The 17504-nt window shown below is 36.3% G+C and overlaps 1 protein-coding gene across 2 annotated transcripts in view; it reads right to left on the bottom strand.

Annotated features, from left to right (window-relative positions):
• DIAPH2 (diaphanous related formin 2) overlaps window positions 1–17504 on the bottom strand; it is a 908710-nt gene that overhangs the window by 835659 nt on the left and 55547 nt on the right. For both annotated transcript variants that reach the window (XM_054587910.1, XM_054587909.1), the window contains exon 3: window positions 17009–17185. In XM_054587910.1, coding sequence (XP_054443885.1) covers window positions 17009–17185 — 177 coding nt within the window. The remainder of the gene's footprint in view (window positions 1–17008; window positions 17186–17504) is intronic.

A 17504-nucleotide genomic window follows, 5' to 3' on the forward strand; every position in this document is an offset into this window, starting at 1 on the left:
CCATCCTAGACCATGAATTATTTATTTTATTTAATAAAGAACATTTACTAGTTAACAGGCATTGTACCAAGTGCTTCATAAAGAACAATTCATGTAATTTGTGGGTATAAGCAGATTTCAAATTTGCACTCCCCTCACCAGCCTAGCATAGCCCCTGGTGCATGGTATGTGTCCAATAAATAAGTGATTCAAAACTTAGAAAGTAGAGGAAAAAATATTAACACAGTCCTGCCACATTAGCACATTATTAGTATTTGGTTGTACATATTTCATATCCAGTCATCCAAAGAAAACCTTAGCAAAAATTAAACTACCTTAAGATGGGATGTGTAGCCTGCTGAGGCAGTGAATTCCTTGTTAGTTGAAACTGACAAAGAACATAGATAAGTATCTGAGGACTACATCAAAAGTGTTATCCAACTTGATTTCTCTGATTCTACTTTGATTCAACAATGCTAAATCTAGACTATGAGAGAGAAAAAGAGGAAAAATATATCTTCTGCTTTCAAGTAAGTCATTAACAAGTGTGATATAAAAATGAGAAAGATTATAAGATAGGAAGGTAGGGGTAGAGGAAGTGATAAAGGTGATAGGAGTAAGGGGTCATATATATATACATACACATGACATAACTATAGACTGAATAAATCATCATAGAAGTCACTGCAGTAGGTACAAATGTACATCATGAGATTCTGGCTACCAGTGAAGTTACTATTCAATAGATAGATATAGTTTGATTACTTTTCATGAACCCTTTATTTTTTCCTCCCACATTCTCAAATGTGAGCTTTAAAATAATTTTAATATTATTCTTTGCTCCTTAGTTTACTTGATTAAAAAAACAGTAATGATCAGAATTACTAATAAAGGGAAAAATCAATTTAAAAAATTTAGATACAATTTACATATCTTAAATTCTACTTTCTAAAAGTGTTCAGTGTTTTTTCTAGTATATTCAAACAGTTGTGCAACCATTACAAAAGTAAGATTTTCTTTTTTCAATTTTCTTTTTTTTATTGATCAAATGTATTTGTTTCCATCTTCCTGCCACCACTTGCCCCTGCCCCCTCCCCCACCTTCCTCCCTCAATCCTTCCCTACTTTGGCTTTGTCCATGGCTCCTTTATACATGTTCCTTGACTTAACCCGTCCCTTCCGTTTCCCCACCCCTCCCTTCACTATTAATTCTGTTGGTTTCTTTTTTCTTTCAATGTTGCTGGTTATATTTGCCTTGCTTGTTGTTTTGTTGGTTAGGTTCCATTTACAGGTGAGATCGTATGGTATTTGTCTTTCGCCCTCTGGCTTATTTCACTTAGCATAATGCTCCCTAGTTCCATCCATGCTGATGTGAAGGATAGCAGCTCTTTCTTTCTTTATGCTGTGTAGTATTCCACTGTGTAAATGTACCATAATTTTTGATCCACTCATTTACTGATGGGCACTTAGGTTGCTTCCAACACTTGGCTATTGTCAATTGTGCTGCTATAAACATAGGAGTACATAAGTGCTTCTGAATTAGGGTTTTGGGATTCTTAGGGTATAATCCCAGCTGTGGAATGCCTGGGTCAAAAGGCAGTTCTATTTTTAGATTTTTGAGGAGATTTCAAGCTCTTTTTCACAGTGGCTGCACCAGTCTGCACTCCCACCAACAGTGTACTAGGGTTCCCATTTCTCCGCAGCCTCACCAGCACCCGTTGTTTGTTAATCTGTTTATGATGGACATTCTGACTAGTGTGAGGTGGTATCTCATTGTGGTTTTAACTTGCATTTCTCTGATGGCTAGTGATGCCAAGCATCCTTTCACATAACTCTGGGCCCTCTGTATCCCTTCCTTGGAGAAGTGTCTGTCCAGGTCCTTTGCCCACTTTTCAATTGGATTGTTTGTCTTCTTGGAGTGGAGTCATGTGAGTTCTTTATATATTTTGGAGATCAAACCCCTGTCTGTCTGATGTATCATTGGCAAATATATTTTCCCATACGACTAGTTCCATTTTTATTTTGCTTATGTTTTATTTAGCTACGCAGAAGCTTCGTATTTTGATAAGGTCCCACTTCTTTATTCTTTCTCTTGTGTCCTTTGCTTTAGGGCACATATCAGAGAAAATATTGCTGTGTGAGATATCTGACAGTTTCCTACCTACGTTCTCCCCTAGGACTTTTATGGTGTTGCAACTAACATTCCAGTCTTTTATCCATCTCGAGTTTATTTTTGTGTATGGTGTCAGTTGGTGATCAAATTTCATTTTTTTGCATGTAGCTGTCCAGTTCTCTAAACACCATTTGTTGAAGAGGCTATTTTTAGGCCAATTCATGCTTCTGCCACCTTTGTTGAATATTAATTGACCATAGAGACATGGGTTTATTTCTGCACTTTCTGTAATGTTCCACTGAACTATACGTCTGTTCTTGTGCCAGTACCAGACTGTTTTGATTACAGTGGCATTGTGATACAGTTTTATATCTGGTATTGGGATACCTCCTGCTTTGTATTTCTTTCCCAAAATTGCTGTGGCTATTAGGGGTCGTTTATGGTTCCACATAAATTTTTGAAATGTCTGTTCTATGTCTGTGAAATACGTCATTGGTATTTTAATAGTGAATGTGTTGAATCTATTAATTGCTTTGGGTAATATGGACATTTTGATGATGTTAATTCTTCCAAGCCATGAACACAGTATATGCTTCCACTTATTTGTCTTCCTTCATTTCTTTCTTCAATGTTGTATAGTTTTCTGTGTACAGGTTTTTTACCTCTTCTGTTAAATTTAATCCTAAGTACTTTGCTTTTCTTGTTGCTGTAGCAAATGGGATTTTTTTCCTGATTTCTGTTTCTAATATTTCACTGGTGGGGTAAAAAATGTTTTTCGTTTCTGAATATTGACCTTGTATCTTGCTGTTTCACTTACTAGGTCGAGGAGTTTCTTGGTGGAGTCCACAGGGTTTTCTATGTACACCATCATGTATTCTGCAAACAATGATAGTTTTACTTTCTCCTTTCCAATTCGGATGCCTTTTATTTCTTTTTCTTGTCTGACAGCTATTGTTAGGACATCCAATACTATATTGAATAGAAGCGGTGAGAGGGGACATCCTTGTTGTGTTCCCGATCTTAGTGGGAGAGCTTTCAGTTTTTGTCCGTTGAGTATGATATTGGCTGTAGGGTTTTCATATATGGCCTTTATTATGTTGAGGAATGCCCCATTTATTCCCATTTTACTGAGTGTTTTGATCATAAATGGGTGCTGTACCTTATCGAATGCTTTTTCTGCGTCTGTCAAGATGATCATGTGGTTTTTGTCTTTTCTTTTAGTTATGTGAAATATTATGTTTATTGACTTGCCTATATTGAACCATCCCTGCATCCCTGGGATGAATCCCACTTGATCATGGTGAATAATCTTTTTAATGTATTGCTGGATGCAGTTTGCCAATACTTTGTTGAGGATTTTAGCATCTATGTTCATCAGCGAAATTGGCCTGTAGTTTTCTTTCTCTGTAGGGTCTTTATCTGGTTTTGGGATCAGGGTGATGCTGGCCTCATAAAAAAGAGTCTGGGCGTCTTCCCTCCTCTTGGATTTTTTGGATTAGTCTGAGAAGGACAGGGGTTAGCTCTTCCTTAAATGTTTTGTAAAATTCTCCTGTGAAACCGTCCCACCCTGGGCTTTTGTGTGCCGGGTGTTTCTTGATGACTGCTTCAATTTCCCTAGCTGTTATCGGTCTGTTCAAGCTTTCTGTTTCTTCCTCCTTCAGTGTTGGAAGATTATACTTTTCTAAAAATTTGTCCATTTCATCAAGGTGTTCAAATATCTTGGCATATAATCATTCATAGTAGTTTCTGACAATCCTTTGTATTTCTGTGGTATCAGTTGTTATTTCTCCTCATTCATTTCTGATATTATTTATTTGGGTCCTCTCTCTTTTTTTTTTCTTGATGAATCTGCTTAAAGGCTTGTCAATTTTATTTATTTTTTCAAAGAACCAGCTCCTGGATTTGTTGATGCTTTGAATTGTTCTCTTCATCTCTATGTCATTCAGTTCTGCTCTGACCTTGATTATTTCCTTCCTTCTATTTGCTCTGGGATTTGTTTGTTGTTGTTTCTTCAGTTCTTGAAGTTGTAGGGGTAGGTCGTTTATTTGAAATGTTTCTATTTTTAGGTAGACTTGCATTGCTATGAACTTCGCTCTGAGGACTGCCTTTGCTGTGTCCCATAGGTTTCGGACTGTTGTCTGTTCATTTTCATTTGTTTCCAGAAACTTTTTGATTCCTTTTCTTTTCTCATTCTTGACCCATTCATTGTTTATTAGTGTGTTATTCAGTCTCCATGACTTTGAAAGTTTTTGAGGTTTTTCCTTAAGGTTGGTTTCTAGTTTCAAGCCCTTGTGGTCTGGGAAAATGCTTGTTAGTATTTCAATTTTCCTGTATTTGTGAGGATTGTTTTGTGTCCTATCCTGTGGTCTGTCTTCGACAATGTTCCTTGTGTATTTAAAAAGAATGTGTATTTTGCTTCTTCGGGATGAAAGGTTCTATTTATGTCAGTTAAGTCCTTTCGATCTAATGCATCATTCAGTTCCACAATGTCCTTGTTGATGTTTTGTTTCAAAGATTACCCATTTTTGACAGTGGGGTGTTAAAATCCCCTATTGTCAGTGTGTTGCTGTCTATAGCTTTCTTGAAGTCCTCCAAGATTTTCCTTATATATTTCAGTGTTCCTATGTTGGGTGCATATATGTTTACAATATGAACTTCTTTAGTAGTAGACGGGTCTTTTTTTTTTCTTTCTTTCTTTCTTTCTGGGTCTGTCTCTGATGATGTTAGATATTGACCTTGTCTGACCTTGGGAAGTTTGTTTGAGACTTCCAGGAATCTGCTGTCTGTGTCTATCTTCTGCAATTGTTAATCTAGTCACTCTGCCCTTAGCCATCAGGCTTAGGCACCACAGTAAGGGGGGCCATGCCTCCTGAGGGAGGGGCTATTGTGTCCTTACAGACCACTGCCACTCAAGGGAGTGGTCTGCCTGAGCAATATGGAAGCTGGGAATTGAGGGAGACATCAGCACCATATCCTCCTGGCTACTCCCTCAGTTTTCTCCCCGATGCTTCCATCTCCAGTCTCTTCTCAAGCATCTCTAGACAGCTCTGTGTCGCCTTTAGCCAAGGATCCACTCTCTGTGCCAGCCACTCTGCACTCAGAAGCCAGGCCCGTGTGAAACTCCTGGCCAGGGTAGAGGGTCCTGAGGGTAGGGCTATTGTTTCTTTTCTCGCGGCTCCCTCTCTGGGGCATGGCCTGCCTGAGCAAGATGGAGACTGTGGAATGGGGAAGGAGTCAGCACAGGGAATCCTCCGGCTATACCACACTTCTTACCCATTATGTTGTGGGAAAGCCAATTCCATTACACATACACGCACACACATATATATAAAATGTACCATATATATATATATATAGAGAGAGAGAGAGAGAGAGAGAGATATTTGGACTGTTAAAGTAATTCAGATGACTAATGATAAGAGTCTAAACTAAGGGAGATGGTAGTCAGGTTGAACATAGGGAATAAACTCAACAACCACATAAATATTATTTGAAGGCAGCACTTTCACCCTAACAATAAAGTATATCTACCAGCTTCAACTTATTTTCATGTGACATGGCTTAGCGTTCATCTCTCTCTCTCTCTCTCTCTCTCTCTCTCTAATATTCTGTGGTTTGATCAATGCAAGGAAGGCAGGGCTTCCCCCTCCTTCATCTCAAAATACTATACCTCTATTAATTGAGATTTTATTACTGTATTGGCAAGCATATCACTCTAACTCACATTGTGTTTGTTTCCATTAAAATCCCTCAGTACTACTCACATATACGCTACGCCATGTCTCTACTGCCTCAAAACATTCTAGTTACATTACAGTCTCCTGCAAACGTGGTTAGCATAAATCTGCATAACCCAAGGAGAAACAACTATGGAATGCTGACAAGATAGAATGTTTGGATTTATGAACTTCACCACCAGGCCTAAGAGTGTGTTGGTACCGCCTCTGGCAGTCTCTGGGTAAAGAATTTGCTCTCCTTCCAATGACATTTCTACATTACAATGTATCTCCACTCAGTTTTTAATGGTATACACTGCTAAGATCATGCCATCAGAGTAGAATCATTTTGCATGGAGGTAGGCAGGGCAATAAGGGGGATATGAGATTACAGATCTCAGAATAATGTTGTCAGGATTAAGCATTATCATGCACTTCAATCCTGGTGTACAGGGTAGGGCAGAAGTATTCTTGTATTACTATTTAATTACTGTATTATTTTCCATATGAACTGCAAACCTACTCTTTCCTACCCTCTAAATTAACTAGCTTTCAAAGATACTAGCTATTAGTGTTAGTATCACCCCTTCAAGTCTCATTTTTTTTACCACTTTTAATCTTACCCCTTATGTTTTAATAATGCAAGGTTGTTTGTAGTTATCCTAGATACACTATGCTGTTACGCACTTCCATTACTTTGCACATGATGCTGTTCTCTCCGCCTATAATGAGGTCATCCTCACTACCCTCTCCCTCTATTAACATCATCTCATCTCATTCACCCCACCCCGATCCATATGTGAATAACTCATACATACACTAATTCTTCATATTTACCCAAAATTACATTGTTTAGAAATGACTAACTTCAGCCTATTCTTCCATATGAATTCCAATATGGCAGCACTTAAATTGGAACTATCTGAAAACTCTGTCTCCTCTAAACTATAAACTAACTGAGGATAGAAAGTGGGTTGTATATCTTTGTACTCCCAGCAAAGAGCATAGATTCTGGAATGCACTAAGCACTTAATAAATATTTGTTGAATCAATGTAATATTTAGGACCTTTTCTCTAAATACTTTAGTTTACTTTATATCCACCAAGATTGTCTATACCTGTAAATTTGCTGCATAGGTTGTTTGTGAATAGATACCATTCATGTGAACAGAAAAGACCATAATGACTACCATTTTATTTTTATAAAAATAAGAAGTACACCACTAATACTTCCAAATCATTGACTTTAGCTTTATAATACAATCATAAAATTCAATGGAGCGATACTCCTAATTAAATATTAATTCTAAACAATGTAATTGAATAGGAAACCACTTCTAAACACACTAAGTTCTTATAGCACTCAAAACACAAAAGCAAGCTTTCAGTATGTTTAATATTCAGCTAGAGCTTCTACAACAGAAGAAAAATTAGTATTTTGTAGTTTTAAAAATATTATTTGAAGTCTACATAACTGACATAATTTATATTTTTAAAGCCATATTTGTAAACACTAAACCGTTTTTCTCCTTCGACATATGCCATGATGTAATTGTCCCATTAAAGACAAATTTATTCACTTCTTCAGCAAATAAGTATTGTATTCTTAAAGTTATCACTGATGAACCATATTAGAGCCAGAGGAGGTTAAAAGTTGAACCAGTTGCATATTCATTCATTTGTGTTCTCATTCATTCATTCATTCATTCATTCATTCTCATTCTCATTCTCTCTCTCTTGTCCCATAAGTCATTTAAAAGGTGACAATATAATTTTTAAAACTTTCTCCTTGTCTTTATGACAGGTATATGTCAACATTTTAAGTTTTTATATCTCTTCCTTTCCTATAAGAAAGAACACTTGTTCTTTCTATGATTTTGTTATAAATTTCTATATTTTATATAAAGTGTTTCTGTTTCTGCAACATTTAAGGCTAATTTTCCTCCTGCTATTTTAAAATCTGAACCTGACTTCACCATCAAATGCTCACTCTCATCCTTCTGCTTCTCAACAGGAATTACTCAAGTATTTTTTTTTAACTTTTATATTCAGAGGACCTAAAGGGAATGAACCAATAATATCTTAGTTCATAAATATATCTAGCATGAGCAGTGATTATAGCTATGTTTGATTATTCTAAGGTTATACATTAATGGAATTTTACAGCATTTCTCTAATGTATTCTTTTCTAAAGGTAGGCTCCGTAATTCCTCTAGCTCCTGCGGACCAAAAGGATAGAATGTTTTTTTTCCTAAAATTCCAGTAAGTATATTAGGGATTTTCTGCATAATTAAATAACTGCCCCATTTCACCTGACATTAAATAATTACCTATATAGATTATAGCCCCATAACATATAAAAGCTCAGATGGAAAACAAAGATAAAGGGGAAAAAACTGTCCAAATACATTATCTCTACAAATTATGAAAGCAGAAACAGGAGGAAAAAAACATGATATTAAATGAATGTTACTGAGTAAGGCACAGACACTCTTCATCTAATTCTGCTTTCAGGTCCTGTTAGAAGGATCCAACTTTAAATACCCACATATATCTCTTTACCTCATGAAGGTAAATTCAGAACATATATTTAGATATTGGAAAACAAAAATATTATTTTCACTTTTCCATAATCCTCAATCCTGAGCTCAACATTCATCCAGTGATTTCCAAAATTGACAGATTACGTAATCCACTGCAGTTTGTGAAATATTTGTATTCAAAAATACAAGAATGTAAGCTCTAATATTTAACATGAGTATAACACTGGAGCGCTCACGAATCCATAGGTCCAAATGGTATCTTAGGGATATAATGAAGTATTCACAATGCATATTTGTTCACTGTCAGTGCACTGCAACAAACTGTAGTCTGCATGGTTAAGTGAATTTGTAATTGTTTTATCTATTTTTAACTAAATCAATCCTCAAAAAAAACCACAACAAAATAGAAATGCGATTTTAAAAGCTGCCTGCGAAAACAATAGATTGAGGATAATAGGATAATATCAATAATGCAAACAACAAGGGAACAACAAAATGCTAGACTGCTACACCTTTTAACTCATAAGTCTGAACCTTTCATCAGTCATGCAATGTGGTAAAAATAACGAAAATCTAAGGTGCATATGAAGCCGAGCCTACAAGATAGAAACTGTTAAGGTAAGTCTAAAATATGGATGGACATTATCAATGATGAATCCCACTTTAAGCCACCTCATGCTGCAACCAGCGTGGAGTGGTGGTCCCTGAGTTAGGGGCGATGGGAGATTGAGAAAGGACAACACAACACAAAGACACAACAAAAGACAGTTTAGAGAAAAGCTGGGGCCAGGTGGGGCACTGCCCTCTGATGGAGAGACACTGACAATGACCATGGTCTCTGCGTTTATTTTATAGGGATTAGTTAGATAAAGCTCAAGGGAGTTTTACAGACTTAAGGGAATGCTGTGGGCACAGATTGTTCTGTTCCCAGGCTATCAACCTGATAAAACTTTCTTCTGCAAAGGTTGCAGTCATCTTCAGCGGAAGCTTGAAGGGAGTCATCTACTCCCTTCTCAACAACCTCCTCACCCCCGGGCTCGGGCTGTTGCCAGTTGCCAGCTTGCTCTACCTTGCAGATATAAGTGGTCAAGCATGGCCTTGCCAAGCGCTTAACTTGGCTTTTGACATCAGCCTTCACCATCCCCCACAACCTCAACTTAGCAAAACCCATTTAATAGCAAAAGACAAAAGATCTGTATCACTGGGTAAACACTTGGTAGAAACACCTAAAATATACACACAAAACAACATGACAGTAAACTAAAACAAATTCTTTTGCCAACAAATACTATTAGAAGACACTTAGAAATCATTGTTGAAAATTTGCTAAACTGAATATTACAAAAATTACTCAGTGTGGAAGGTTTAGCATATAGTCAAATGAAAAATACAGCTTTTTTTAAAAACTCAGCTTATATTATTTGCTAGATTGTTTCAATAACATAACATAAAAATATTTTTCTTTGAGTCACTAATGGAACCTGATAGAGAAAACATGTTATGAAAATAAATTTAGTTTTTTCATAAAGCATCTGTTTATTAAATAAGTAGGACGGATTCTGAGTAAGGTTATCCCACATGTAAAATTCAAGCTATTGCAAGAAAGAAGTTGAAAACAAAGTACACCAAGTGCTACATAGAGTCAAGAATGTAGCACCTTTTCCAATAAAAGTTAGATATTTCAAATACAGTAGAACATTTACAATATTTTGAAATGAGATAGGATGTCAGCATAAAAATATGTTGTACCTTACAAGAGATAGCTCTGGTAATCTCAAGACAAAATATTTAAAAACTGCTAAAATTTAGCATGACTTAGGCATTTTTCATTTACAAAAAGACAAATGATCCCTTGATAGTTTATCAATTAGTAAAAAAGTAACTATTTAAATGAATGTCATTGGAAAAGACACACGCTGGCAGACCCAAGTTTCAAGTCTGTCCCCTTGATCCCTACCTGCATGACTCACCACTTCCTCCCTCTTCCAGGTATGAGAATCAATGTGTGGAGCAGATGTGAGTACATGAAAATGCGGATGAGAATGTCTTCATTAAAAACAAGGAAAAATGAAAAGAGCCAATGTCCCTGATGACATCTGTTGAAGCCCATTGTTTGTATTGATTTTAGAGAGAGAGAAAAAGGAAGGGAGGAAGGGAAAGAAGGAGGGAGAGGGAGGAGAGAGAGAGAGACATCGTGTAGGGACAATGCAGTTAGTCAGGCTCCCTCACCCAGATGTCCAGGTAAACATAACTTGGCAGTGTTCGTATAACCTTGAGTAGGGGCCCCCATGAGTAGAATGAAGTTCTGTTATATAACTAGAAGGTCAGTACTGGCACCCTATCAGCTTTGTGTGCACTTAGTATATAAAGGCGTCTGGACTTCTCACAGCACGACTCTGGCTTGTGGTACACGTGGATCGCCCCACCCCAGAATAAAGGCACATCAGACATCCCAATGGCTACATGTATATTCTTCTGTCTGCCTGAATCCTGTGTGAACCTGTCTGTCCTCGAGCGCTTGCAAGGCACATTGATTTGTCGTTCTACTTATTTATGTTTTCATTAGTTGATTCTTGTATGTGCCCTGACCTGGGATTGAGCAGGTAACCTTGGTGTACCAGGACAACGTTGTAACCAAGTGAACTACAAGGCCAGGGCTGAAGCCCATTTTTTAAAGTCCATTTGAACTCATTTGTTTAAAAATATAAAAATGCAATAATCCAGATTAGTTGCAAGAACACCTGACCATCTTCAAGGGAGATGGAAATTAACGAGACACAGTTCAGCAGGAAACCTTTGTTTGATTCATAGATTGGACTGAGAAAAGTTAATACTATGATTTAATAAGTGCTGCTGTGTTTTTGTTCCACTTGAACCTATATATCTTTGTCAGATTTATGCTTCAAGTCTAACAGATATCAAGCCAAATATCAAAATAAAGTGATTTGGGAACTAAACCTTCTAATTACTTTTTTTCTCAACAAGACATTAAAAATGACATTGTCATTGTCATTGTGAAATTAAAAAGTGACCCACATTTAACTACCTTTTAGACCTGTTTACTGGGTAAGTTTTGCTCCTCTTCCCTAAGCTTTTCTTAGGAGTCTGTGTAGACTAGAAATGATGCTGGTGTTTTTTCAGTCTAATGATACAGAGTAAGGGTACTGAAAATGGAAATTTAACCAAGGGAAATTATGCTACCTAGACAATTTCTAAGGGTCCAGTCATTTCTGAAAACTACTCCCATGACTTATCATAGATTTTAAAGCCTAGTTTACCAATAATTTGAGTTATGGTAACTTAACCATTAATTAAAATTACTTATGTTGAGAGCACTAAAAGCTTCTCATCCAAGCTAACCAACTCCTAAAAAATTGGTGTTGGGTGAGAAAGAAATCCTTGATAGCAGTCAGGAGTAAGTACACTTGGGTTAAAGTACAACACCTGAGGTTCAAAGTTAGTCTCTTAACAGAGAAGGCAAAAGTGAAAGAACAAAATTAAAAGCTTTGGGATTATTTATCAGAGTTCTATCAGATGGAATATTGGATAGATAACTTAACATTTGTCACATATAACTACATTCTTATTAATTTATGCCAAAAATGCAAAATATATTAATATAAGTTGCTAAATAGAAACAAAGTATAAAACATCAAATCTGCACATGGAATAATATATTAAACACTGTCATCAGTAAGTGAAGTTGAAACAAAGTATGCCTAGAAATTAATCATAAATCATCAGTAGGCTCATCTTTTGCATATAACCAAACTATTTAATTACGTGTATTAGAACACAGTCCTTATTGCCATATTCATATGACTCCAATGTTACCAATGTAAGCTGGACCTCCACTCAGTAGATCCTTGTGCTAGCTAACAGAAATTTAATTCCAATTTGAAGTCTATATATGTTTATTTGTTTAAACTTTAAATGGAAATCCCCTACCATCCACCCTGAAAAAAGTACAACTGAATACAAAAGAGCAATATTATTAAAAAACAAATGCAAGTGTTAAGGCACATATTTCTCCTTGCTCTAACTGCATTAATTCAATTTGGATAAAGATAAGTTATCATTATTGAACATTTAATAGTCCTTCAGTAGTATACTCAATGTACAAAAGCCAGTTTGGTTAGTCTCAGTAAGCTTAAAATGTTGAATAGTTATTCAATTATAGCATTTTTAATTTCCTTATATTTAAAGAGGCAGGGAGGAGATATTTTACCAATACTACTTACAGGCAAATCAAAATGTCTTTGATTAACATGAGAAAGGCTACTAATATGTACCTTATTCAAATTTGAATTAGGAGTTAAAGATGACACGTAATACTATTATATAGTGCAAGCATCCTTTTAAGTTATCCCCCAAAAATGTTGAAGCAGTTATTGTTTTGGTCCTACTACTTTTACCTAGTTGTGTAAGATTTGAAAACAAGGCTCTGGGTGAGCAGGGGAACAGGAATCTTAAAGAGCAATTATAATTTATCCCATGAAGGTAATTATAAAAATCATATAAAAACAAGTGTCTGTTTTTATTATTCAAAGTATTAATCAGAGAACCACTTCCTAATTTTCAATTAATAGTCAGTGACCATACCCTAAGTACAAAATTAAGTTTTACCAACTATCGAAGACACGCTGCTAAAAAATAGCTTGTGCTCTAAAAAAATAAGTAATCACCTAAAAGTTTCAAATTTGTAGCTTTAAATCTGTCATCAATAGCCACTGATACCATTACTCAGAACATCTATTATTGTTTTATTGAATATTCACAATAAAAAAATAACATACTAATGCACAGGATAGATGGCAGAGTCAATGAAACATTAATAATATACTAATACACTAGTAAAGTAACACCTAACCACTTAGGTCTTTTAGTTAACTAGACCCATGCCAGGATTTTATTTAGCTATAAAGAACCAAGAGATTTTTTTTAATGAGCTATTATTAATTAAACAAGAGTTATAATAATCAAATAAAAGTTACATAGGGTAAGTGGAGGCAGCCTGGCTCCCTCACCTAGGTGTCTGCGTAACTGAGGGAAGTAGTTTCTCACAACCTTGAAGGAGTATGATAAAGCAGTGTTCTCACAGCCTTGAGTCTGGGTCCCATAACGTGAAGTTGGCTCGCATGCGCAGCTCATTCAATGTTACTTAACTTTTTGGCCTGAGGCAAGCTTTGTTCCTTCTAGTACTTAAGAAGGTAGGGGCTTCTCACTGGGGGAGTGGGGACGCAGACACAGATACGGGTTTGTGGACTGCATGGCTCCCTCAAATAAAAGCATGTCAGACATCCCAACGGTTCTGTGAATAGTCTCCTGTATGCACGAATCTCATGAACCTGTCCGGCCCCGATGGGTCAACACACAAGTTAATACTTAAAAAAAAAAAATCCAACAATAATTAAAGTTTTAGCCCAATATCCCGTATTATCTACATCTACAAGCCTGTACAACAAGAACCGATGTTAATAGCTATGATCCTCAGGCATAACAAGAGCTTCAATTATCAGAGTAAGATAGGATTATGTTTGAACATTGCCTTTCACTATTTAAGCTTTCACCAAAATATATCGTTACCCAGAAATTCCAAATAATAAATTGATCGGCACTGTTAGGTAACTTATTTTTTGTCAAGCATGTCAAAGACATAGAAGGAAAACCAAATCAATGTTGGAGGGTGGAGGGGAAAGCATCTCAAATTGAAGAGAATGATCAACTGCATCAAATGATGCTGGTAAGTCAATTAAGATGAGAACTGAGAACTGACCATGGGATTCAGCAGCATGAAGATCTTTGATGACACGGATAACAGTTTTGATGGCATGATGAGATGCAATCCGGGCCGGAGTAAGTTTAGGAGAGAAAGTGAGAGGTAGGAAGTCAGAAGCAATCAATATTAACAAAATTAGGGGAGATGTTTTGCTTCAAAGGAGAGTAAAAATAGAGCAGTAGCTGGGCAAGGGAGATAAGGTCAAGAAAAGTAAAATGAGATAGGTTTGTATGCTGCTGGGGATGGCAGAAGAGAGAGGAGAATAATTATTGGATCAACGTCCCTGAGTAGTTGAAAAGGAATGGAAACTACACACAAATGGAAGGATTTGGAACACAAATAGTTCATCTATGGTGACAGATAGCAAGACAAACTATGTGAGTGCAGATACTAAAAGTTAGATATATATGGTAGTAGAAGTTCTCTTCTGATTGCTCCAAATTACTCAGTAAATTAAGCAGCAAGGTCATAAGCAAAGTATAACAGTAGATAAGAGTTGTAAGGTTTGAACATCAAAGTAAAGGTGTGAAATAGTCACCTAGGAGCATAGTTGAGGGATTGGAGTTGGGACATATGAAGTAATTTTCTGAAAACATCAGGGCATACTTGGGGCTTTGGCGAAGCAATGTTTCAAAATCATTAATAGGGCATTAGTGGTGTAGAAGAGGCAAAACCTGAAGGACAGGAGGAAGACCCGTTTGGAGACTATTTTAGTAGTCTACAAGAAACAACTAGAGAAGCATACTGTCAAAACTAGGGTAAGAGCAGCTAGAGGACAGCTAAAGAAACAAATGTAAGAGTCATTGTAAAAGCAGAGCCAAAGGGATTTGGCAAGCAATAGAAGTGACGGAGAACACCAATGGAGTAGAAGATGGCCTAGAAGTGTCAAGCTTAAGTGAACTGGAGTAGTGCAATGCCCTCAATAAACTCAAAAAACTATTTCAGTACAGTAAAAATTGGTAACTAATTGGCAGATTAAAGCAGTAAATATAATTTGAGTGAGGTATGAGTGAAAAAAAGAAAATTTTAAAAGGTTAAAGTTGTTAATAGTATCAAGGAATGTCCTTGTTTCTGCTGTTATCATCACTGTTTTGGGTAATTAAGATAAGGCAACCAAGTGGTAAATTGAGGGGCAATCTAGGTGATCTAGAAATATTGGCAACTGATGAAAGAACAGAACTGTACTTGATGAAGAAAGGTAATATAACACACATTTATACAGTTATTTATACAGAAAGCTTCTATGCCAGGCACTATTCTAGGAATATCATCTTCTTTAATCCTAGAGATAACCATATGAGGTAGATCCTTTTATACCTTTGTTACAGTTAAGGAAAATAAACTGTAGAGAGATTTTATATATCCTTTGAGAGGTAATGTGATTAATGGCAGAGCCAGGAGTCAAATCCAAGTCAGAATGACTCCAAAGTCCATGTTCATAACCACTACACAATACATGTTTGTGAAATTAAGAGCCTGGGAGAGGTAGCATATGTTATTTAGATTCTGTGGAGAATTTCGCAGTTAAAAATCTTATACAGGTAAAATTATCCCAAAGAATGACACAGTTAAAGGTGTACTCATGCCAATAATTAGCTAAATACATAGGTGGATATGTCAGAGTTTAGGAAATCAAGGAATTAAGAGCAAAAAAGCATGGGTTATCAACATCGTAGTTGAAATCACCAAAATGAATAGGAAGGGAAAAGTCAAAAGGATAACCAGGGGCTTTAATCAAGGAAGGCCAGCAGACAATAGACTTCACAAGAGAAAGGGCTGCTGAAAGATGGTTCAAAGATGGCATGGAAGGAGCAGCAGCAAAAAGAGTATACAAGGGTGGACCACAGGATAAGAAAGAAGAGCTGAAAGAGGAAAGAATGTCAGAACTTGTTTCAGAGGACAAGCCAGAGGCCAGCTGTGGCTAGACAGGAGGAATAGTCAAGGAAAAGTTCAAAGATAAAAGGGAATTATTTTGTAGGCATTCAACAACTTTCAAATGATATTTATTGAAAGCCTGTTACCTCTTCTTCTAGGCACAGGAGGGAAATAGTGGGGAGGGGTGGTGACAAGCTATTCCATAATGAGCAGGATAGAAGGGCTTATATTTTCAGTGATTCTTAACTTTTTATTTTGACGTGAGTGAAAGGACCTTGGAAACTCCTGTGAACTCTAACACTAGATGAATAGACATCTACCAAAAAATGTTACAGTCATAAATGGGATAGAATTGTAAATGAATGAATCATGAGTAAGGATCTTCACTTCTTTTCTGGTCAAGCAAACCAATGTAACATGGCCCAAATCCACATCTCTCCCCTCTCCTATCATAAACTAGTGAATATTAAAAATAATACATTTATTATCTCATATAAGAAATACTCTAGACCACAAGCTATAAAATATAAGCAACATGCTAGGAAATGTTGGTTGTATGAATGTTGCTGTAGAACAAATTTGGAGGAATTAATTCCTTTGCCCCCACTCTGTTTTTATACCTTCTTCCCTCCCAACTCTTTCATATATCCAACAAAATACCTTGTGCAGCAAAGAGAACTCAGTCCTGTTTTGCTTTCAAGAAACAGAAACACAAATTAGTTAACTGAAAGATTGATTTGGTGTGCCAGACACTACAAACTACTAGATAACAGAGGTAAATAACACAACCCTTGCTTTTAGGAGCTCATACTGAAAGAAATAAGCATGAATGTTTATCTCAAAAAACAGATACTTTTGAAAATAGCCCTGCTGCATCAACAAGTTCATGGTTTCTCCTTTATGTGATAATAAACACAGTCTATACAAACATACCTACTTAAAACGCAGTGTTATTCTGTACACACATATTTTAAAATTACAACAAAATTAGGGATCAACCTTACCATCATTTTTTCAAAGAGATCCAGTACTTCCTTTTCTGACAAATTTAAAGATCGTTCATCGTACAATGGCTGAGGTGCTGGAAATTCACTCATTGCAACTTGAGAATCAATGGGATGTTGAATAAGATGCTTCTCTTTTTTGACAGTAGATTTCCTAAAACTTGTAATTCGGTCACGCTGCAAAGAGAAAAAAAAGCCAATAAACCCTAAAAAAAGAGATCGAGAATCATGAATATGAAGTGAAAAATCAAAATGGCACTTAGCATGATATTATTTCAAGCAGCAAGCTCTAGTTAGAGATTGTACTATTTTGAAACCCAGAAGTAAGTCTACAGCCTCAGCAGTCTGGGGGGTGGAAAGTATTCCTCACAAGTAAAACTTAGTCCTTTGTCATTTGTTTTTGCACAGGAAATAGGTAAACAAAAGTCCTGCATCAAAGTCAAGTGGTAGTTTCCGGAAGAATGTGTCTTTGTTGGCAACTTTCAAACCATGAGAA

This window comes from Pteronotus mesoamericanus, unplaced genomic scaffold (assembly GCF_021234165.1).
Source record: "Pteronotus mesoamericanus isolate MK-2021 breed Mesoamerican mustached bat unplaced genomic scaffold, CSHL_Meso_final scaffold_12, whole genome shotgun sequence".
In the NCBI taxonomy this organism is placed as follows: Eukaryota; Metazoa; Chordata; class Mammalia; order Chiroptera; family Mormoopidae; genus Pteronotus; species Pteronotus mesoamericanus.